The 24892-nt window shown below is 36.3% G+C and overlaps 1 protein-coding gene across 31 annotated transcripts in view; it reads left to right on the top strand.

Moving 5' to 3' along the window:
* TTLL5 (tubulin tyrosine ligase like 5) overlaps positions 1–24892 on the top strand; it is a 144240-nt gene that overhangs the window by 108819 nt on the left and 10529 nt on the right. For 12 of the 31 annotated variants that reach the window (XM_026712033.2, XM_087921983.1, XM_087921985.1 and 9 more), the window contains 3 exons: positions 4674–4897; positions 11595–11680; positions 23971–24565. In XM_026712033.2, the coding sequence (XP_026567818.1) occupies positions 4674–4897; positions 11595–11680; positions 23971–24011 (351 nt within the window). In that variant the 3' untranslated portion in view covers positions 24012–24565. Of the gene's footprint in view, positions 1–4673; positions 4898–11594; positions 11681–12325; positions 12452–17340; positions 17369–23970; positions 24566–24892 lie in introns of those variants that run through there. The other 19 variants (XM_026711975.2, XM_087921975.1, XM_026712019.2 and 16 more) reach the window with 4 other exon arrangements.

The following is a 24892-nucleotide window of genomic DNA, read 5'->3' on the forward strand; positions in this document are numbered from 1 at the left end:
CACATTGGCAATTCCAGAAATATATAAATACTGAAGTACTTGAATCTTTGTAAGTTTGAAACTGTGGAACACTGGATGGTCATCCTTCCCTATGAATGAAAGGTGTAGAAGTTATTTTTTGTTTGCTCGCTATTTTCCTTGGAAGATTACTTTTTATTGTACTAGATCTATTATGTTACTTTTTTCTTTATTCTGGAGGCTGTATTTTAACTGAGAGTGAAGATATATATTTACTAGTTTTATTATGTTACTTGTTGTTAATGCCTGTTAAACCCTAATAATAAGGACTAAAATGGGGAGCCACATAAATTCTGTGATTATGTTCAAAGCAACTTGAGGGAGTTGATACAAATCAAACTGGTTTAATTACAGTTATAATGCACAGCATTCTAAACACAAACTTAATTGAATAGAAATTGTCAATCAAGGCATATGTAGGCCATGTTATTATTCAGGCAATATGATACCGGTAGTGTTAACTAGAAGAATCTCCTAGCTAAGACAAAACATATTTATCTGATGAAGCATGCTATACTGTACATTGGTCAAGAACGTGTCTCAGGAAACTCTTGTAATACCCTCCAATTACTGTCCAATCACTATTAATCTTTTCTCCAATTTCCTTCCAAAGTAATTTGAATTGGTGGTGGTTTTTACAATCAACCGAAGCTAAGCTAAGTATTGTATAAAGAAATAAATATTTATCAATTTCAACATTCCTGAGGCTTGGGGATGGAGCTTTAAAGCACCAACACAACCCCCTCCCCCACCCCACCCCAAGTAACTGAGAGAAGGTATGCCTCTCAGTTGCCACCTTCTTGTATCCTGGCTCAAATGTATTTGTTAGATGCTGGAATAAGCTATGTTGATCAATTCTCTCTCTGTGGGACAGGAGAAACATGTTCCTAAACAAAACATAGCTGCTAGCATGGTCTAATATGGAGGAGGCTTTTGTAGATGCCTGCAATTACTTTAAAGCTTCCGAAAAGAATCATTCATAAAGAGAAGAGTCTGGCCTTTAGGAGGATGAATTTGGCATTCTGTTTAGAACATAGCAGCTTACGTGCTTGTTCTTCTATTAATTCATTTAGGGAAATGGCCCAATAGTTACTGTCTTTATGGGGAAGTGAGAGAGATGAACAATGAATTCTGACAAATACAGGCAGTCCTCGATTTAGGACCACAATTAAGCCCAGCATTTCTGTTGCTAAGTGAAACATTTGTTAAGTGAATTTTGCCCCATTTAAAAACCTACTGTTAGGAATATAAGTCACCTAACAGGTATTTGGGTTAGAAATATATAAACCAGGATAAACATTTTAAAACTGTATCTTTTAAGAAAATGCAAAACTGTAATTAGGTGTGGTTTCTCAAACGGCCATAAGATGGAGCAAGAAACCTGGGTTGTTTAGTCTGGGTCTCAGAAGAGAGTGTTAGTATATCTCTGTTTCCTTCTGTTGGAAAGTATTGCCGTTCCTCCATTTCTTCTAATTAACCGATATTACTGAATTTGATGTAAGTTTGATACTGAACTGTTTTTGACACTGGACTTTGTTACTGGATTATCCCTGGATTGAAAAACTGACTGATTTACCTGTGAATGACTTTTGGACTGCTTATCTTGAACTTTGCTTAAACTTTCTGGAAGTAAAAACCTACATTTACTGTACAGTGTATCTGTGTACTGTGTGTGTATTATTCAAACACTTCTCTCAAATACATCTCCCTGCATGCGCTCATTCTCCTATCGGGGAATTACCTCAACACCTACCTTGTCACAGTTATCAATGAATCACTGCAACAGCTGTTAAGTTAGTAACATGGTTGTTAAGTGAACCTGGCTTCCCCATTGACTTTGCTCATCAGAAGGTTGCCAAAGGTGATTGCATGATTTGTAGACACTGTAGCCAGCATAAATATGAACCTGTTGCCAAACATCTGAGTTTTGAACACATGACCATGAAGATGTTGCAGTGGTCATATGTGTGAAAACAGTCATACTTATAAATCACCTTTTTTCAGTGCTGTTGTAACATTGAATGGCCATTAAATGAATTGCTGTAAGTCGAGGACAATCTGTATCTGAGGATCTCCCTTAACAACAACAACAAAAGAAAACTATAGATGCAGAAGAAACTGCAATAGTACAAGAAGCTATCAACCCTGAGCCAAATCCCTCTCATCCAGTTCCAAGTTCTCAGCATTTGATCTCTGTCACTTCCTTTAAAACAGGAATGGGGAAGAAGCCTGCAGAGCCTCCTACATCCAACCATTAATCATATTGGCTGGGACAGTGAGAACCTTTATGGAGAAAACCCTTCACTGATTACTTAGCCCTCCTTGAAACAGACCACCAAAATCTTGCAGCATCATAATATTTACTAGTTTTTATTGCGGAGCAGGAACTCTCAAAGCAGAACACTCTCGACCAAACGTTTACAACAAAAAAGGGGAGTTTCCTAAGGTGGAGGTCAAAGATAGGGAGTGTGCTCTGTTTTAGGTCTTCCAGGATAATATGCTAGCTCTCTTTCCCAAATATTAATTCCAGTTATTTCCACAGAGTTGTTGGAAAGTTCAAACCATTTGTAGGTCTGTTCTGACTACTTCCAAATCAACATTTGCAAAATGAGATGACAAAGACCAGAGACTCTTCTTTTAACAGGAGAATCAAAGTCCTGTACATGGTTTTGGCTTGGAATACATGGACAATTATATTTCTGTTCACACAATGATAGGAAATAAGATTTTCGGTTCTTTTTTTTTTCCTGCTGCCTGAATGGTACTGGGTGGTTGTTGTTGATGTTTTCTCTTTTTTTTTGGGGGGGGTGTATTTCATTATATAGAATGGTGCCATGTATAGCATATTATGAGCTGTTATTTGTGTAAATTGTGGTTTGGACTTAGTCACAAGCATTTCTTGGATAAGTCACTGAACCAACGTTGTGCAAACTGCAATAGTTTCTTAATATTTATCTATTCTAACAGACATTTTAAAGATTTCTTGCTCAGGAGAGCATGGTAGAAGGTGCCTCTTTTTGGCTTGTGGCCAAACTACTAAATTAGATTGGTCATTTGGTCATATTTCAGAAAATTGGTAGGGATACACACACGCAACTTTGTGAATGTTTCTGAGTGCAAGCAGGGTTTGTTCTGGCTTTGAAATGCACATATGTATGTGTGGTAGTTTGCAGCTTACATATCTGCTGTTAAAACAATCACCTAGCACTATTTTCAACCTGGTATGAATCATTCTTCAAGAAAACAATTTCTTCAACATGAATAAAGAAACATTCTTTAAAAAAATAGATCCTGTTGCTGGGTTTAATATCTTGATTTAATTTGCCTATCACTAATTTGATAGGTCTTTCTTCCGTCCCTTAAGCAGTCTTTGACTGAAAGAAACTGTAGAAAAATGTGGCCAGGGCTCACTAAAATGTGTTGGCCTGATTTCATTGATTAAGATGATTTGTTAGAAAACAGTAAAGAAATGAATCGTCTGATTTGGCCTAAGTTCCATATGACTTCCTGTTTCAAAACTACATGCACACAGCAAAGAACTATTCAAGTGATAAATATTTAGTAGTAAATAACAAATGTTAAATGTTAATAATGATGAAAGAAATAGAGTGGTGCTCCATACTTATTTGGTTGCCAAATTCTTGAAGTATGTGTTGTTTTATACATAAAGCATATTAAACTTATATTTCTGTTAGATTCTTATCCTATCTTTTCCACACCATTTCTCAGTTATTAATAGAATAGAATACTCTACATTCAACAGCTCTCATTGATTTCTTCAGATGTATTAATTGCACTTTTCTATGCTGGACAAAGTTTATATTTGCTGACCTTGAGATGCCTCTTTTGTCATCCAGGATTGTCTATGAGGAAATGCATTACTTAAGTCATCAACAAGTTTCTGATTTTTCTGGTTTTCTAATATTGTAAAATAAGGAATGTTTTCCACATAGAAAAACAATACAGATTTTTGGCTTTTAAACTATTGCTAGGGAGATCTGTATGAATTTCCTTTGTCTTCCATCTCAAATTACAGCTGATTCATGTCTGATTAATGTTTCTAGTTCACTTTAGTTTTTGTTTGCTGTGATATTTACCCTAGTCAATCTTTCCTCTGTAATCAAAACTTTTAATCGTTGCTGTCTCCCCCACCTCCCCCGAATTGGCTTCCCCTGTCCCCTCAGCATCTGTTGACCACAGCAGGGGAGTTTTGTTTGAAGGTGAATTCAAGACTGGGTCAGTGTTAGATTCCTCCGTCCCTGTATGCTGATTGGAGCACACAGCAGCCAGAAAACCAAACAAACAAAGAAAAGATTTTTGGATATCTGCTCCCCCCAAGAAAAACAGTTCTGACCTTTCCTTAGCCTCCGACAATTATGCTGTTAAATGTTGCTGTGTTGACTCTTCCCACTGGGTGACAGAGCTACTTGTCTGTCTGCAGAAAGGTACACAGAGCTAAGCAAGGCATGTACAACAGGAGGGTTACAAATTCAACCATTTCTCCATTATACAGCGAATTGTGAAATTAGTATTTACAAAAACAATGATTTTGTTATTTTCAGAAGTGAAAATATCGTATTAGAAATCTAATCATTTGAACGGTTCTATTAGTCCTAAAAATTAAATTCTATTCCCACCCACCCCTTTTCTACTAGGCTTTGTTTGCCAGCTTCCCAACATCGAATATCAGTTCTGCATCCAGTCTCAGTTCTACGGCCTTGTCATCTAATTCTTGTAGTCGCAGAGCATCAAGTTCCATTTCTGAAGTCCAGAATGCATCTAGTCTGCACAAAGTGATGTCGTCCCAGAGTGCATCTTCACATTTGGTCCCTAAGCCCCCAGTCAATATCAGGAAAGTAGCATCTCAGAGAATATCCAAGTAAGTTTATATTTCTCAATCAGAAGTGATTTTGAAATTTTAGATGAATATAGGTTAACTTGGAAGTGTCCCTGATTTTTTCTTGTAGATATAAGGAAGTTTCTACACTAATCTAAGGGATACAATTAGATCTGGGATTTGTCCTACAGGATTTTAACAACAAATTATATGGTTTATTTCCTGAATATGGTGGATTTTTATGACCCTGCCTATTATAACAAACAGATACATTAATTTATAAATGCTCAATACTTTTGTTCATTTGTGCTTTGCAGATTTATTTACCTATTGTAATAATTGCTTTCTGAAAGATATTGATTATAGTTGTAGTTAATTATGTTAGTATGTATGTACTTATTTAATTTTAAAGTTACTTTAGTTGCATGACTCTAAGTTACTATTATCTGATTAATTTGTTATCCACTTTTTTTAAAAAAAAATGGAATCTTACTTATTTTCTTTTATGTTCAGTTGTTACAGGAAGTCTTCATTTAATGACCACACAATTGGGACCAGTAAATCCATTACTAAGTGATGTGGTCATTAAACAAGATACATAACTGTGACAGACTGATCAACTCACTTCTGTTGCACTCTTAAGCAAATCACCACAGTCATTAAGTGAGATACCATGTGATTGTGACTTGCAGTTTTTGCTGCTGCTCCTTTTGTTGGAAGCCAGCTGTTGAGCATGCAAATGATGATCATGTGACCCTGGGATGCTGCAAAAGTCATAAACGTTTACCAGTTGCAAAGTGCCCAAATCTCGATCATGTCACCAGAGGGATGGTGTAATGTATGAGAACCAGTTCTAAAGTTACTTTTTCAGCACTGTCATAATTTCAAATAATTGCTTAATTAGTGAAGTTAGGACTATCTGTAATGGTTTCCTTGTTTTTTTCCTGGACTAATTAGCGTCAGCCTTTTAAATTTCTCATTATACATTATCTCCCTAAGTTTATTGTAAATTGTACCTCCATTTTTAGAGATGTGAAGCCTGTTATAAATCTTTGCTTGTTCTTGCCCTAGTGTTACTAAGTCCAGGCCCACTTTCTCTAGAAGCTTGGAAACGAAGCAGGGTCAGGTCTATGATTGTAGGCTTAGAAATCAAAAGAACATTCAATAAGAAATAAGAAATTCAATAAAAAACAGTGGCAAATTTCATATGGTTTGCCATGAAAACCATGTGGTTTTATTCATGTAGTTTCTAAGAGTAAAGCTTCATTTGAAGACATCTTCATCTTCAAAATTAAATTTTAAATAATTAATTATTAATTCTGGAGCAATTCTTGGTAATAGGCAACAAATAAATAATAGGAAGAGATCAGGACCCCAAAGGCTTAAGAGGACAAAGATTGCCTCAACTATATTGGGAAAGTATATTAAACTATTCTATGCACTTACAGTAGATTTTGAATAGAGAAGAGAGAAATATATATCACTTACACCTAGTACGATTCCAATTTTTAGCATGAGCTTGCTTATAAATTAGGTGAAATACACATATCTACATGTAATACCTAGAGGAAAGCACATTTATGTACACCATTCAAATAAGCAGTAAACACTAAATATTATGCTTCTTATCTAAACTATCGATGTGCTAATAGTTCACTAATTAAATATTTGCTCCAAACATTTTGATAGTACAATTTGGATAGGTAATAGTGACCCACTAGTTTCATGCTTTGTTCATCTTACATAAAACACTATATTTCAAAACTGTACCATCAAAAGCTAATGGCAAGCAATCCATTTTTGGAAGCAAGTTTTTCCATTTATATGTTTGTGAAACCAGAGTAAAATAGATCAGTTATGCCTTTCCAAAATTAATGTGGCTATTTTCAATACATATTTCCAATTATCCCTCTCTAAACAAACAAACAAACAGACAGATTTTTGTCTGCACCACACAGGATATCATACCATACCATATCACTATCAATCCTCTTGTGGCATCTGAGGCTGAAAGCCAACACACTGGAATGTGTGTACCAGCCACAAAATGGTTGCTATCTTATAGCTAGTTAGTATATATTAATGTATTACGCTATATATTAAATATATTAAGGATATTGCACAGATGGGTTGTCTGGAATTATCTGTATCAAGTCCAGTATTTGATCAATTCCTTGACGCTTTGACAAATATAAGAGATTTTGTGATTGATGGACAGGTATTCAGAATATCATTTCAAGCTCAGGATACTGGATGAGCTTTATGGAAGTTGTATATATGTATGCGTTGCAACGGGTGCTTATAATACCGTTGTTGATGTTGATATTGACAGGGGAAGAGAGATTAAAAGTTCCTAATCGCCAATAAGTAAGTCCATTTTGTTTTCTAAAGAAGAAAAATGTATATAGTTCAGAGTTGCCAAAACATGGATAGTCCTGATGTGCCAGTGAACTTGCAGGCAACTAATCCCTTCAAAATTAATTTTATCCAAGCATGTTTATTACTGGGATGATAATAAAGAATGTCTTCACTGTGGTTTCTCACACTTGCTTCATCACACCTGTTTAGAACATTAAAAAATCCTATGTGAGAAATTATCTGAGCCCAGCCAGAGGGCACCATCAAACTATCTATTTTAACTATAGAATCTTTTCTATAGTCAGTGTCTTTCACAGTACCCAAAGAATGGATTTTATTGTTAGGATGAACATTGCAACTATTTCTGCTTTTCATCATCACTTTCATTTTTGCCCACTGGATTACTGTATCATTTTTAGGATTTCAAACTATCATTTTGAGATTAAAAAGTATCTTTCCTTATTGAAATGTTTCATTATTTTCAAAATTAATTTATTTGATTTATGGCCTTATATTTTAGCTGATGTAGAATGATATAACCCCTTCTGGGGGAAATCAACTTCTCATTCAACACTTTCTTAAATATCTTGTTTACCTGGATTCAAGACTGTTAAAAAATTGGGTCACCAGCCACTGCCAGAAGATCTTTGACCTTATTATATATACATATTTAATGGAAGGCATCTGTCCTGGATTTATGCCTAGCTTATCAATCAGTAGGTCTTTGTTTTAAATCAATGGGCTCTTTCTGGTCAGCTACGCTAAAATTTTCTTAGTCATCATGATCTTTGAGATAAGTTAAGCTGCTAATTGTACTTTGAGTCCTCTTTCAGACAAATTTGATAAATGCTTGGTAACTTTGACAAGTGGACATTCTAATCAAATTGATGGGTGATTTTTTTTCTCTCTGTTGGGAGTAGAATGTGTCAGTTCAGGTGACAAGTCATTTCAGTGGCTTCTAGTGCTTGCTAAGCAATAAGATGTATATTTGAAGATGCCGGTGTGCTGCACTCACATATTGGCAAAGAATATGTTTATCTTCTTGAGATAGATTTGCAGTTCCCTGGACAGACTTTATTTAACTGTGTTTTTGTGGTTTCTACTCTGTGACATACAAGAGTGTGGGAAAGCTGGAAAAAGCTTGGCTTCAAAAATGCACAAAAGAGGAAAGAAGGAAGACACTTTGGGAAAAAAACAATTATTCAGAACAAAGAACACAATTTCAGAACACAGTCTAATTATCAAAGGGTACCAGAAGTCATTCTAGACATATTTTCAGAGTTATTTGTCAGGATATAGTATAGTCTCCAAGTCTCTCTTGGCCATTTATAGAATTACATAATTAGCTCCATGTGAGGTATATAGAAATAGGGGCTCCTAATATATTCCCACAAAACTGAGGTTGATTCCACAAAAATTCTTTATGGGATTTGGTTCATTGATTCATGTATCCTTCTATATTTCCTAGCTATAAACCGATTCAAAAGGGGGCGGGGGGAGATCAAGTTTTCTGCGTACAGGAGAGATTTCCACTGGCTCAAAACACTTCAGAAGAAAGTATTTCCTGAATGGTTTGAGACCATGATTTTCCATTCTTCAGCCATTTAGAACAAATAATTTGGTTTTTTTGTTTCTATGTCAGCTTGATTTTGAATTCCACCAAGGTTTCTTTTATATGTTTAAAAAATTTAAAAGAAAGATGAAAAGTAACAAGATCTAAATAATTTACACTACTGTAGAGGAAAAGGAGAGAAAAAGGAAAAAAGAAAACCCAAAGTCTAGAAAAAAGAAAACATAAAGAAAAAAATAATGAAATAGCTTCTGATTTTCTTTTTAACTGTTATTGATATAAGTGTAAGTTATCCTCTTACTCTATCACTGCAACATGAATTGCATTTTTATGATCTATTTTTTCTAATCATGAAAAGCATTTGTCATAATTTCCTTTCTGTTTCATGCAAAAAGTCTCTTAAGAGATTTTCAGTCACCATTAAACTTGGATAATAACTTTTTTCTGATCATAGCTTCAGTCTGGCTATTTCAGCAAGTTCCATCATATTCACTATCCATTCCTCCATTGTGGGTAATCTCAAATTATTCCATCTTTGTGCATATAGCATTAGCATTTATATACCACCTCTGGTATATGCTTTAGAATGACAGCATATTGACCCTAACAATCTGGGTCCTCATTTTACTGACCTTGGAAGGATGGAAGGCTGAGTCTATCTTGAGCCAGTCAGGATCAAACTCCAGGCTGTAGGCAGAGTTTGAGATACTTTTCTTACCAGTCACTTAAGACCTAAGGAGAAAGTCCTTTTTCTAGCTTCTCCAGTTTTTTGCCCAAGAATAATCTGTCTCTTTTCTAGTTATATTATTAACTATTTTTCACCTTCTAATTTTGACATATAGAATTTTCAGTATCAGTTTAGGAACAGGAGCTTCCTTCAGTCTAGGAAAGACATACCAGGACTTTTAATTTTGTATGACAGCTTATAAATGATGAAGAAATCAATATATCCTTTGGGAATTTTCAAAAATAGGTTTTATTGTTTGATTATTGTATCATCATAAGCAACAACAACTAAGATCTCTGCATGTTACTTTGAGGAACCATATAGAGAGATACCAGTGTTAAGAATCAAATATCACACAGGATTCATAGTTCAGAAAAAACATAAACAAAATAGCATTAAAGTCTTTGTTTATTTCATCATATGTAAGACAAATTTTTTATTTCTAAAAACAAATTCTTGATTTATTTTTTCTTTTAACCAAGTCTATCAAAATGGAAGAACTTATATGTGTAAATAGGAAATATTAGGTATTATATTTGGATATTGTTTGGGATTTAAGACATTACTAGATGATTTAAATAATTGAGTGGCATGGCTCAAAATGGCATAGTTTAGATGTTTCTCTCCATTTCATATGAAAGGAACTTCTATAGCTTTTTATGTTTCTTTGGGATTGAAGTCAATCATATTGACGTTATATTACAGACGTATTGAAGCTGTGAAAGAACATGGTTGTACTCCTGTTTCCAAATTATATAAGTATGTGTATGCACAGTTTGTGCAAAATGAGGTGAAACAGTTCTTGCAAGGCATCTTTTTCATTGTGAAAAGTTGAAATTGTTGCATGGATTGATTTGTATCTTTGTAGCATCTAGTTATATTTGATGGCTTTTCATCCATGTTCTAATTCTAATTATGGTAGTTTATTAGAAATAGTTTTAATCTTCAAAGGACAACTCAGATGTAATATGTGTCTAAAACTGAATGAAAAAAAAAGATCTGAAACAACTATTCAGGTAAAATAAAATTAAAAGGAATATGTGTTTGAGAAAATGGGGAAAACTAATAAAAGGCCTCAAGGTAAATTAAATTAGCTATTTCTTGACCTAGTCGTTTTCCTTAAGTTATCTATTTGACTCCCAAACTTCAACAGAAATTTTATGGAGCTAGAAGCCATTTTTAATGTGTTCTTCTGGCTTCTAGGGGTTGTTTACTTCTGATTTAGGCAGATACACAGCTTGTCAAAACTGCACGTGCTTATTGTGATTACCCACCTTGTATGTATGTTTAAACATCAGTTTTCCTCAATCTGGGTGTCCTTGGCATGTGGGTTTTTATTTACCAGATTTCCTCAACCAACTTACCAATAGAAGCGTTCCTTAGAATTTTGGAAGTTGACATCTGAAACTGGAAGGTGCTCAAGAATTTTTCTATGACTTCTATAGCTCTTACAATGAGCATTTTGCATAGAAATGTTTCTTTCCTTATCAATAAAAATCAAGTTCTTTTAATTAAGGCAAACATTTTTAGATTATATTCATGCAAATTTTATGGGCACCCCGGCCCAGAAGCTATAATAATAGGTGCTTTCTTCCTGAATTGGTGCCTAAACCAAATATAAGCAACATTATTGGGCCAGTGGGAGGAAGGTATATTGGATATGTTTGGCACCTTGAGCTATTTGTAAAAGTAATAAAGGTGAGATATAAAAAGACAAACAAAAACGCTATCTTTGTACCTCATAGCACTCAACATTTTCAGGCTTTTTTCTCTGATATGAAACGAGCAAAATGCTTCATCTATGTAACATAAATTCCTTGAGAAAAAAGGCAGCAAACAACTGCCTCCTCCAAAGCCTCTAGCAATCTGATGCCAACTGAACAGTAGGGGGCTAAATGGAAAAAATAACTTTACCTGGTGGGGAAGGCAGACTCTCTAACATTTCTAACAGCTACGTATTTATTACAGGGAAAAATGGTCTGGAAAAAGGTTGATGTTTTTGTCTCAGAACATTAGAATAATTTTTCTCCCTCAGATGATATTTTTTTCAGTGCTGCCTTCTAATTCAGTGTTTTGTCTGGCAGCATAACCTCTACAGAAAGGCAGCTGAATGGATTCCAGAATAGCCTTAACAGCGCTGCATCCTGTGAGCCACTTGCAAACTCCACAGGTGAGCGAACTAGGACTCTGCTATCACGAATTCATTTAAATGCTGCCTTTTGTTTCACTTTTGCAATTCCATCTGTCTTTATGTATCTTATAATCGGCTTACTAGTAGAAGATAGATAAAATTTCCTTGATGCAACCAGGAAATGCCAAGAAAGGCTTGTTTACTTCTCATCAGTAGGAAAGGTGCCTTGCTATGACATTTTAAATGAAAAATCTAGAAATGGTGAAAAGAGAAATGGTTAATGGAAGAAAAAATGTATCCAGGCCACAGAAAAAGGATGATTGTATCTCCACATTCATTAGAAAGAGTCTTACAATGCACACTTATTCTGCTATGGAGGTTTCTTTCCCCCTGTTTCCAATGACCATTCTATTTTTTTAAAGAAAACATTTGGTTTCACATTTTCTTGTACTGAATTCATTTTAGAGTTGGAACTATCTTTTTCACATATGAAAAGGACCGATACCAGTGGAAACTTTTGTGTGTTTCTGCTATATTAGCAAATGTCATCATGTTTGGTCTCTCATGAGTCTCTTACCAATTGTATTGGGATGTTTTTAAGTTAAGAAGAAAGGCTTCAGTGCGAAATAAAATAAAATAATCAAGGGACCTGCTTTAGGCTAAGCCATTTTTTCCATTTTCCAGGTCTCTTGGAAGCTGGCCCTCAGATTATATTCGCCAGAGCTAGACCTTTGTACAGCCGAACCCGAGCCATTGATACAATTTTAGGGCAAAGAAAGAAAAGGCCAGAGGAGGGAGGGCCAGCCTAAGGTAACAATAGGCACCTCTGTTTTCCCCAAATTTTCCTTTGGTAACACTGTAATTTTAATAGTTATGCTAAGAAAAAAAAGGGGAAGATCTATCTGCAAAAATCTCGTGAAATGGAGTTTTGGTGAAAGGAGAAACTAAGCATAATAAATGGATGCCAGAAGTCTGTTCATAACATGCTAATTCCTAAAGTTGAGTACTATAAGAAGGAAATAAGATTTGTCTGTTTTTCTACTATAGATTTCTGAGGTAAGCAGCCAGAACCTCAAGTTTTAGTCAGGAAAGTAAACATTAAAAGTAAAAAAAAAGTTTTTTTTCTTCAAAATCTGAGTTTGTAATAATGGAAGATAAATAACAGCTTTACATAATACCTAAGCTTCTCTTTGTTATTTTTGTTTTCAGCCATAACCTTTTTAAGCCCTAGGTAGAATTTTATATTGGTAAATTCAGGCCCTTTACTTTGGCATATTGAAAATTAAAAGAAATTAATCTTAAACGCTGATATTACAAGCAGTTTTTGGTATATTTATATAATTACTAAGGTTTCAGAATAAATCCAGGATATTCTATAATTTTCTTAGTGACACATTAATCTTTTGTGATAAGAACATGAACATGAGGGTACATTTCCTTTTAGAAAGGCATTCTGTCCTTAAGTCAGAGAGTGAAATAATCAATCCACAATAAAAAAAATCCCTGCAGTTTCTACTTACCAATAGTAATTTGGCCTACAGAGCAGCAATGGCAATATCTTTCCCATTTTTGCTTACTGTCTTACCATGCTGTACATGTTGCCTTCACTTTGAAACAAGTCCTTCATTAAACAGTACCTCAGGTAACCCAGCCTTAGCGTTAGTTTGACTTTATGGAAGTGACATATTACACTGCAAAATACTTTCTTGTGAATATGCCCCAGTAGAGAAATGACACTGTCATTAGAACAGCCGTCACCAACCTTTCTGGCTTGGCAGACCTGCGGAACGATAAGAGGTATGGTTTTGTGTGAGCGACAGGTGCGTGCAACTTGATTTGTGCAAGTGGCGGGCTTGCGCAAATGAAGGTTCCTGTGTGAGTGCATGACCTGCTGCTCATGCTAATGGAGCTTTGTGAACACACCTGCTGTTCGCGTAAGTGAAATAGACTTGCCCACCACTTGTGGCCTGGTTCCAAATGAGCCATGGCCAAGTACTGGGTTGCAAACCAGGAGCTGGGGACCCCTACATTAGAATAACTGTTAATAGCCCATACTGTCTTGAGAATTTTTTCTTAATGTGGAATAATTGCATCATAAACAGGGTTCGATATTTGTCAGTGTATGGTGGACATTTGCTGAGTCAGTCAGTGTAGTACACATTTATTTGTTCCACCATTTGTTTTGACTCCATTCACCACAGTGATAATCACTGCAGATTCCTAAAGTATAGAGCAAGGGTGTCCAACCTTGGCAACTTTAAGACTTGTGGACTTCAACTCCCAGAATTCCTCAGCCAGCAAAGCTGGCTGAGGAATTCTGGGAGTTGAAGTCCACAAGTCTTAAAGTTGCCAAGGTTGGACACTCCTGGTATAGAGTGACTTTGTAATAGTGCCATTAAAAAAAAATGCTAGGATTAGCACAGCCAATTATCATCCAATCAATTTGATGTGCATAATCAGCAAATTGTTTGTGAAATATCTTTATCAAAAGTTCACTGATTGGATGAACCTAGAAAAAAAAAAACTTAGTTGTGCCACTTGCCAGTGAAGTGCACCTATCAGGAGGCTTTCCCTATTCTTCCTTTGTACACTTGAAAGTGGCATTTGACTCAATGTCTTGAGAGACACTCTGGCAAAAAAATGGCAGGTTATTTCACCAATCATCACCTTCTTTGACTAATGATGATATTGAATAATGACACCAATATTGCCGATTACATGAATGAGCAAAGGAGAATTGACTGTGTCTATTCCAACCTCCAAAGGAGTGAAACCAAAATATGTCTGTATTTGTATTTTAAATTTTATACATATATTCGATCTGTATCTTGCCTTTCGTTCAAGAGCTTCAGATGGCATAACATTCCCTCTTATTTTCCCTACAATTATTAATCTTTAAAGAACCGGTAGTTAGGCTGAGAGAGAATTATTTACTCAAACTCATTCAGTGAGTTTCCATGGATGAGAGGATAGAATTGGATGACCCTTCTAGTCCAATACCTTAAACATAATGCCAAACTGGCTTTTTTATTTTTATAATGACTACCATCAGGCTAAAAGACCCCAATCAATGTAGTTTTTCCTCAGAGGGTTCTGCTCTTTCCCTCTTGTCTGTTCTTTTCAAATGTATGATATTATTGAGGTTTGAAGGCTTTATTTCAGAGAAGGCTTTATTTCTTATATAGCATGGCCATCTATCAAACAATGTCATCTATCAGGAGTCAAGAAGTGTTTAGCATCTGCTCTCTGCAATGGTATTTCCACTGTCATCCTCCTTCCAAGCTCTTTTGGTTTGATGATAATTTCTAAAGTCTTTATAAACTCTTTTCCCAAGCCTTGGAGCAGAGTGCTTGTTGAGTCCCCTGCTAGTTGTGTTTTTTGTTATAGGGAGCATAATTGTCTGGACACAAACTTTTTTTTTTTTAGTGTAAGCTGCCAGGGCTGTTGTGGAGGTGCTTGATCTTTAAATCTCATCAATCAGTCAATCTTAGAGTTATATAAGGACATTGCTATTGAGTCAGTAGTACATTCCATTCCATTTCTTAATGATTCCAGGTTTAATAAATCAACAGATTTGTTGTGGTTGAAACATTAATAAACTAAAACCTATTTTATCTTATATATGAATCATTATACTCTGTTGGCAAGTATATACATGTACAGTCAAAGACCTACCCATTTAGGGGGATATATATAGAGAGAAAAAATGCAAATAGTGCTGTTGCAAGATATCAGTGGAAACTCCCAGCCTGATAGGCAAATGCCATTTGAGAGACAGACTTTCTTCAGCACATTAATGTGGGAGGAAAGAATTAAACTCATCTTCCCACTTTCGTATTTTGCAATTGAAATAACAAAAGCCAGGCACATTAAATACACTTGTTTCAGTGGAAAATTAATTTTAGTCTGCACAAAATGAATTGTCACTGAATAGAATAGAATCTTTCAAAAGTTAATTTTCCCAAGTTCTTAGAACACCCTTACATATAATGTTACAGATTATAATAAGCATGTTTATTATCTTATGATTTTTATTCTTATTTTAAATTGAAACTTAAATAGTTGGCAAAATATTTTGTTGATGAAAGAAAATGGAACAAAACTATGTCTGATCAACAAGGCTTCATTAAAAATGGCAGATGGTAATTAATAGCAATAAACATGATATACAGATTAATCCTACAATATAATAGATCAATGCAGCAAAATCACTTGACTAAATTGATTAATCTTTTATTTAAGCATAGCATTCATTTGGTTTTAATCTTAGCTTTTAAAAGTAGATTATATTTATTGACACTTCCCCACTACTGAAAATTTTAAACATGAAAAATCAGAGTTGAAAATCTATGGATTTAATTTAATTCTTTGTTTGGTGCAGGAATTCAAATGAAATCATATGGATAAATATGTATTCAACCTGTTCTTAAGCATTTCTTCATCAAATTTTTAATCATTTTGCCCTTTTATTGTTTATACTGCTTCTTTTACACTAAGCAGCTTGCAAGATTTTATACTGATTATGACAATGATAGTAAAAGAGATATAAAATAAATATATATTTAATAAAAATATATCCCAGAACCAGGTATACAAAAATTTAAGATACATACAGTAAAAACATGATACCACCTGCCCATAATGTATCCCAGGGTAATGTAGAGTGGTTTTCCTCAGTTCTCCAAGGCAAAAATAAGGCATTACTAAGTTATGAAATATTAAAAGAAATGGAGTGTTCTTATCCCTGGAAGAAAACTGTTTTATAAAAGAAGAATTGCAAGAGAATGTTCACTTCCAACTTTCCTCCTGCCATTGTGTGGTTGTGTAGATTTTTAGCATGTATTCCCTCCATGGACATAAGGAAGATTCCTCTTGGACCAGGTTGTTTGGAAAATACCCAGGGTCCAAGTCAATTAGGTAGATATGGCACATACAGTTTGATACTCTTCAGACTTAGGCTGCATTTAGATAATTAATATAATTCACATGCTGAGTAGGATTATTAACAATTCTAGTTCAAAATCTTCCCTATCTTGCTATATCTATTTAGCTACATGTAATAGAGAATTTTATTTTTTAAAAATATGTCAGGATCAGTGTTAGTTGCTGGTATATAGAGGATTTGGCAATTATCTGAGTGTCTGAAGTGTTTGGGATAATTGGAGGCTTGCAAAGACCTTCTTGGTTTGGTGCAATACAAGAAACAGCAGCAGTGGCTTGGGAGGCTGGTAGAGAGCTAGTCCTCTGGAATGACCTGCTGAGTGGTTGGAGCGTAGTCAGGTGGCCATTAAAAGCTGGTGGATTGAAATCAGAGTTGGCAAAGCCAATTCAGTATCGCTGATAAGCTGGATGGCAGCACAAGAATTCCAGCCACATGATAGTCCAGTCTGGAGAGGCATCTTCCTGAAGATGAGGCTGGTTGCAAAACTATATCGGGTGTGGTGCCGGCAACAGCTTAACGGTGATGACTACTCAGGTCTGCTAGTTTTCAGTAAGCTCCATTGATGATGGTCATCTGGGAATTGCCAACCTTAGTGCACCAGAGGTTTGGAAACTTCTAGGTTTGAGGTGGCAGCAGGAACTGGAGGATCACCTATATAGGAATAGGTGACATTTCTATAGCTTGTAGTTGCTATGGCTTTGGTTTTGACTTCTTTTTTTGTCATTTTCCTTTCTTGCACTATGCCATGGACATGAAGAGGAGGGTCTGCTAGGTCTGTTATACAGGTAGTCCATATTTATGACAGTTGCAATGTCTTGATCACCTGCTGTGTTATTTTTGACAAGCAAAGTCAATGGAGAAGCCTAATGAGAGAATTGCTGACCGGGGTATTCAAAGAATTGAAGTCTACACTCCTTAAAGTGGGGAGACACTTTCTAAAGCTTCTATAGATTAAGACATTATAGATTATAGGCCTGTCTGGATGTGCTTGGGAAGCAGTGATCTCTCTCAGTCCAAACTCATCTCACAGGTTTGTTGTTGTGGGGAAAATAGAAGGAGGAAAGTGGGTTGGAATGTTTGCCACCTTGAGTTATTTGTGAAAATAATAAAGGCGGAGTATAAATAAATAAGTAATACAGTTGAGGATATTAGAGAAAAGGAAATTGAGCTGCTAGTGACTCAGATGCTCACAACCTTTTTTGTTCAAAACATCAACAGGAGTAAGAAAAAAGAAGTTACATATATCTTTGCTACTAATAGGCCAGATATAAAGATTTGAACATCTGGAAATAATTCAGCATCTACCTGTGTTTGATTATATGTAGATACTTGAACTATGTGCATGAAAGAGAGAGAAGTAAGAGAGGGGGATGTTTAGGATATAAAAGCAAAAGGTCCAGTATATGAGTGGGCTTTGGGGTCTGGGACATCCTGAGCATCCAAATACTATAAATTAAATAGGCCTAGCAAAGAGGAGAGTATCATTTGTTAAACCTAAATAAGCAAATGTTGTCACATAGCAGAAATCAACAGGAAGGGGGGAAATTAAGTCTCAATTACCAATGTTCATAACAGTTTATAATTCTTTATAATTTATATATCAGTGCCAGAGTGTTTCTGAGTTTTGGCTACCATACACTACCATGGCTCACTTCCTATGGTATATCCAATTTATACAGTGACACCTAAGTTATATAAGAGTGAAGTACAAATATTTATTTTGACTCCAGTCATCATATGAAACTAAAACTTACTTTTAATAGCAATAGCACTTAGACTCATATGCCACGTCATAGTGCTTTATAGCACTCTCTAAGCAGTTTACAGAGTCAGCATAATGCCCCCAACAATTTGGGTCCTCCTTTTAACTTATATTCATATTTATAAACATTTTTTCATATTACAGTACTCAATGGTTGAGTAACTTTAGAATCTATTCATGGAAATAGAAATTCACAGAATTTTGTTATACACACAGTTTCCAAATTTGTCCTTTTTATGGCCCATCTTTGCATTAGTTTGTGTTATACTCTAAAATGACCTTATATGTTATTCTGTTGAATTCTTCCAGAATTGTGCACAAAAGAGTCTTTACAAATGCTATATAATTCCAGATTTTAGATCCTGATATATTTATGGCAGCTTAAGAAAAGAAGGCTGTGATAGCCTATCTATGGCTTCTTAGCATTTTGATGAAAACTGCCTCGAATCGATATGGGTCAATATAAAAAGGGAAAATGATATTGCTATAGGTGTATACTGCAAGCCACCCAACCAAGCAGAAGAAATAGATGAAGTCTTTGCTAATCAATTAACCAATGTATGTAGGAAACAGATGGAGACTTTAGCTAGCCTGATATCAACTGGGAGACAAATTCTGCAACAAGTGGGAGATTGAACAGATTCCTAACCAACTTAGCTGACAACTTTGTCACCCAAAAGGTAGAGGAGGGAACTAGAGGAAAAACTACATTGGACCTAATTCTTACCGATAGAGAAGGAGTGATAGAGGGAGGTGAAGTTGCCAGAACCTTAGGCAAGAGTGACCACGTCATACTGGAATTCAATATAATGCAAACACAAGCTATAGAATATAATCCAACCAGTCTTAAAAAAGAGCTGATTTTAGCAAACTCAGAGAGAGCCTAAGCAAAATTTCATGGATGAAAATCCTAAAGGGGAAAAAAACTCAAGAAACATGGAAACACTGAAAAATAGGATCATAAAAGCCCAGGACAACACAAAGCCCTGAAAAAGAAAAATAAGAAACCCAAGAAGAAACAAGCATGGTTGCACAAAGATCTCTCTGATAAATTTGTACAAAAATGCACAAAAAATGGAAATAGGGACACCTAATTAAGGCTATTATCAGATGGCCTGAAACTGCAAAGATGAAGTCAGGAAAGCAAATGCTCAGAATGAACAAAAAATTGCAGTAAAAGTCAAAGATAATGATGAAAAAAAGTTTCTTTCATTATTAAATAAGTAACTAGGAAAAAGTCAAGGAAACAGTCAGTCCACTAAAGAGAGAAGATGGCAAGGAAGTAGCAGAGCTGCTTAACTCATTCTTTGCATCAGTCTTCACACAAAAAGAAACTAGAACTCAACCTACTAAAAACATAACTGTAAAAGGCAGACTAGAAATAAAAATTAAAATAAGCAAGAAGATTGTAAGAGAACACCTTCTGATCTTGATGAATATAAATCACAGGGACTACATGATGGATTACATCCCAAAGTTCTGAAGGAACAAGTAGATGTTTTCTCAGAACCATTGTATTATATCTTTAAAAAATCTTTGAGCACCAAGGAACTATCGGATGATTGGAAAAGGGCTGTTTTGATTCCCATCTTCAAAAAAGGAAAACAAAACAAAATAAGGCCACACCTGGAATACTACATCCAGTTTTGGCCACTACATTACAAAAGATTGGTTGATACTTAAAGTGCATGAAAGCAGTATTCCAATATTTATTCTCCAAAGCTATTAGGAGAAACTTCCTAACAGTGAGGACAATTAACCAGTGGAATGGTTTGGCTTCAGAAATTCCTCACTGGAGGTTTTTAAGAAGAGACTGGACCGTCACTTGTCTGAAATAGTGTAGGGTCTTTTGCTTGGGCAGGGGCTAGACTGGAGGACCTCCAGAGTCCCTTCCAGCTCTATTCTGATTGACATAGGCATACGGAAACCCAAATAGGCAATGTAGCGGGGCATCAAGGAGGCAAAAAAGGACTATAAAAGGAAGATTGAGGACTACTTCCCAAATAATGATCCATGACGGGCTTGGCAGGGAATTAAACACATCACTAATTACAGGGGCAGCAACCCCATATCGATCAATAAGGACGCATCACTGGCAGAAGAATTGAACTGCTTCTTTGCCCGATTCGAACTGAATAGGTCTTCGAACACACTACCTCTACAAACCACCGGTACTCAACTGTTCACAGTACAAGAGTGTGATGTGAGGCAAGTGCTTAGAGCAGTGAATGTGAAAAAGGCTGCTGGCCCTGATGGGATACCTGAGAAGGTACTCAAAGCATGTGCTGACCAGCTCACAAGTGTGTTTACAAATATTTTTAACCTTTCTCTTACACAGGCCATTGTTCCATCTTGTCTCAAAACTTCCATTATTATTCCAGTTCCCCCAAAGCCCTCTCCTGATACTTTAAATGACTATAGACCAGTAGCTCTCACACCCATAATTATGAAGTGTTTTGAAAGACTGGTCTTAAAATATATACAGGATTGCCTCCCATCCAACCTTGACCCATAACCAGTTTGCCTATCAGAATAACAGATCCACAGAGGATGCTATTGCCATGGCTCTCCACATTGCACTGAAGACCAAAGAATTGATTATAGACTTCAGAAGATGCAAAGCAGAGCCTCTCCCACTATATATCAATGGAGACAGTGTGGAAAGAGTTCATAGTTTTAAATTTCTAGGAACTCATATTTCTGATAACCTTACTTGGTCAGTCCACACTATGGCCACTGCAAAGAAGGCCCAACAGCGCCTGCACTTTCTGAGGCTGCTGAAAAAGAGTGGTCTGGGTGAGAAGGTGCTGGTTACTTTTTACCGTTCTACCATCGAGAGCATTTTGGCATACTGTGTAACGGTGTGATATGCTGGATGCTCTGTAGTGGATAAGAAGATGCTCCAGAGAGTTATAAACACAGCACAAAAAATCATCGGTTGCTCGCTCTCTCTTCTTTGGAAGAGATTGTGAAGACCAGACTCCTCTAGAGCACTAAAAATCTCCACAGATTGGACATTCATATTTTGAACTGTTACCATCAGGGAGGCGTTTTAGGTGTCTTAAAATGAGGAATAATAGACTGAGAAACAGTTTCTTTTCCAAGGCAATAATTGTCTTGAATCAAACAATCAAATTATCTAACTTACTGTATGTTCTAGATAGGTTTTAGACTAGGTTTTTAATTCTTATTTTAATTATTTTAATTTTTAAATACCCTGTAGTGTGATTGTGATGTGGTGTTTGGGACACTGTGCTGGAGTAGCTTTCAAATTTCATTGTATTTGTAGAATGCAATGGCAATAAAGATACTCTATTCTATTCTATTCTGGTTGGATGATCATTTGAAGCTAGTAGGAGGAAGCTTAGTTTTTCATAGGAAAATTGTTCTGCAGGGAAAAGCTGGTAGACGTAAAGTCTTAAAAAAACAGAAACTTTGGTAAGAAAGGAAATTTGATGAAAATGTCATGGCTTGCAAACTTGTTAGGCTTAGGCTGTGTTTGTTTTTGAAGACTGGGTATTGGCTTTCGTAAAGAGCAGTATTGGTGAAGATCCTGAGTTGGGCTGGGCAGTGTTTTACTGTTGAAGAGTTGTAAAAGTTGAGGAGAAGCCAAGACAAAACTCATGAGGTAGACAACAGCATGATACAGAAAAGTGCACTAAAGAAAACTGGGGCCCGGCATGGAACATAAATTATCCAGCAAGGGGGTTCTGGGGGAAGCCAGAAAAAAAGAAAATTACACTTTACCAGCCAAAAGGCTGCCAGCCTAAATACTGCCAGTATCTTTTGTTTCAGAAATAGGACATTATTTAGAGATTAAATTAACAATGCTGAATGCATGTATATGTCATTAAAGAACTTAAAGATGCATAAGGAGCTTAAGGTGTATAATGTTCAGCAAAGAAAAAAAAACAGTCCTTTTTCAGTACATTTTAAATCTCAATCCACAGCTTCATTTCGTTCCTGCTGGTTATCGGTAAAAATGGGCAGGAAAGAGTGGGAGAGTTCAGACCTGGCTTTTCTAGCTTAATTAACCTTGCTAGGGAATACAAATCAAAATAGATGCTGTTTGTCTTAATAAAAAAAGAGATCAAATCTCAAGAGATGTTTTGCATTATGTCTTTCATCAAATCCAGAAAACTCATGAAAAGCCCATGAGGTCTCTTCTGATAAATTGCTGCTAATACTTTTGATACCACCGGTGCCATTGTGCTAGAGACAATTACCATATTTTTCGGACTATAAAACCCTCTGAACTATAAGACGCACCTAGCTTTTCGGAAGGAAAACAAGAAAAAACAACTGCCTCTGCCTCCCAGCAATTTGCCTCCTTGCAGTAAACAACCCGGTCAGTTTCAGTACAGCCTGATTTAGCATGAATAGCTGATTAGTGTTGGATCGGCCTCCCGGAATATCGATGGTCAGCTGTTCCAGGCTGCAGGGATCACCGCCACCCATCAGCCCCAGTGCCGCCAATCACCGCTGCCACCTATTGCTGCCTCCACATTCCCATTTTGGCCTCCACACATCCCATTTTTGGCTTCCACATGCCCCATTTTCGGTCTCTGTGTGTCCCCTTTTCAGCCCATTCCAGGTGGCGGGGATAGGCGGCAGCAATCCCCGCCATCTGGAATGGGCTGAAAACGGGACCTGCAGAGGCTGAAATTGGGGCATGTGGAAGCCAAAAACGGGATATGTGGAGTCCAGAAATGGGGCACGGGGAGGCAGTGATAGGTGGCAGCAGTGATGAGCGGTGCTGGTGGTGATGGGTGGCGGCGACCCCCGCAGCCTGGAAAGCTGATTGTCGGTATTCTGGGAGGCCAATCCAACCGCCAATCAGCTGCTTGTGCTAAATCAGACTGTGCTGAAGCTGACCAGGCTGTTTGCTGCAAGGAGGCCAATGGCTGGGAGGCAGAGGCCAGCAGGTGGGGGATGGTGGGTGGGCGGGGCTTTGGCAACATTCGTTGTATAAGACGCACAGACATTTCCACCCACTTTTGGGGGGAGGGGAAAGTACGTCTTATAGTCTGAAAAATATGGTAACCACAAAACTTCTTCCAGCTTAATGTGATGCTGGGGATTTAGAAAGTATGTTAGAAAAGGATTTAAATGAAATAATTTATGGAAACAGTGTAAATCATCATCTATTTTCAGATTTGCTTCTATATTAGGCTCTCATTGTTGAAGGAGATGGAGGATATGGATATTATATTATCTAGAGAACACACACACACACACACACACACAAACACACACAGAGATTTTTTTAAATGTATATTTTCAAGCATCCACTATTTTCAAACATCCACTATTTCCAGGCATATTGTTGTCCAACTTGGAGCACACCAGATATCACGTAGCGAACAATTAGTGCTTCTTTCCATGTAAGTTACTCAACATCTTTGTAAGGAGATGATTGTAGAGATTTTTCTGATCTCTGATACATGAGAAGCCCAGAAAAAGAGTTTGGAAGTAATACAGTAGCATTTCCCAATGGCAGCCCTTAAAACTTTGTGGATTATCAATTCAGTTTTGTCAGATGTATTAAGAGAAACTCCTACATCTTATGAGTCAGTGCACGCTTTTTGAAAACTGTTATGTATGTTTTTTGTGTGTTTCTTTCAGCTCCTGTTTGTGATTATTTTTTGAAGAAGGATTCTTCCTAAATAATGAACAAACAATCAGTTCAGTGCTTCAGCATGCAAGGAGGAGATGAAGCAGGAATGACTGTTCATCATTCCACGTTCCTGGCTACACCCAGATTGATAACAAGATTTGTCTCAGACACCAGAATTCTCCCTTAGGAGAGAAAAACAGCCGAATGTTTGTGGAAATAGCGTTCAAGCTCTGACATGAGGCTTCTACTCCGCGGAGCTTTTGCTGCCAAGTCTCAGGGTTTCCTTTGTGTTCTATATCACCTCTTCTACCAGATAGCCTTTAAATTTTGGTTATGGCTCCTAAGATAGAAGTTCTGAATTGTGTCTATATTACGTATATCGGGCCCAGATTTCTCTTTCCAGTTAGACATTTTAGCTTCCCCTGAGCATGATGAAGTTTCTCTACTAGATGGTGGACACAGTTCACACTACATGACTACAGTTAACGCATGTGATTAAAATGATGACTGATTATAGACACTTGTGTTGGATGCTCTCAATGTTGGCAAGAAGCCATAAAAATTCTCAGTCTGTGAATAAAGTCAATCATTTTGTTTGTTTAACTTATAATTTATTCTCCATAATTAGTTGACAATTTATTCTAGTTTTTTTTTCTTGCATTATGTTTTTCCTCACATTTATTTACATTTCATAAGTTGATATTCTTAAAACTTGTGTTTCCAAGACTTGGCCCTTTCATAGAAATTGTCACTTCAGATGACGAATGTGAACAAATGTGCTTCATTCATTTATCAGTCACTTCATGGAATACTCCAAATGCTTTTCATTTATTTATCAGTAATTCAACTTTTGAAAGATTTGTAAAGGAGAGAAATCTATCACTGCAATTTGATCTTTTTCTGTATTCAGTTCTTTTGCTTATAAGAAGT

This window comes from Pseudonaja textilis, chromosome 1 (assembly GCF_049901715.1).
Source record: "Pseudonaja textilis isolate UNSWEBS1 chromosome 1, rPseTex1.2, whole genome shotgun sequence".
NCBI lineage: Eukaryota > Metazoa > Chordata > Lepidosauria > Squamata > Elapidae > Pseudonaja > Pseudonaja textilis.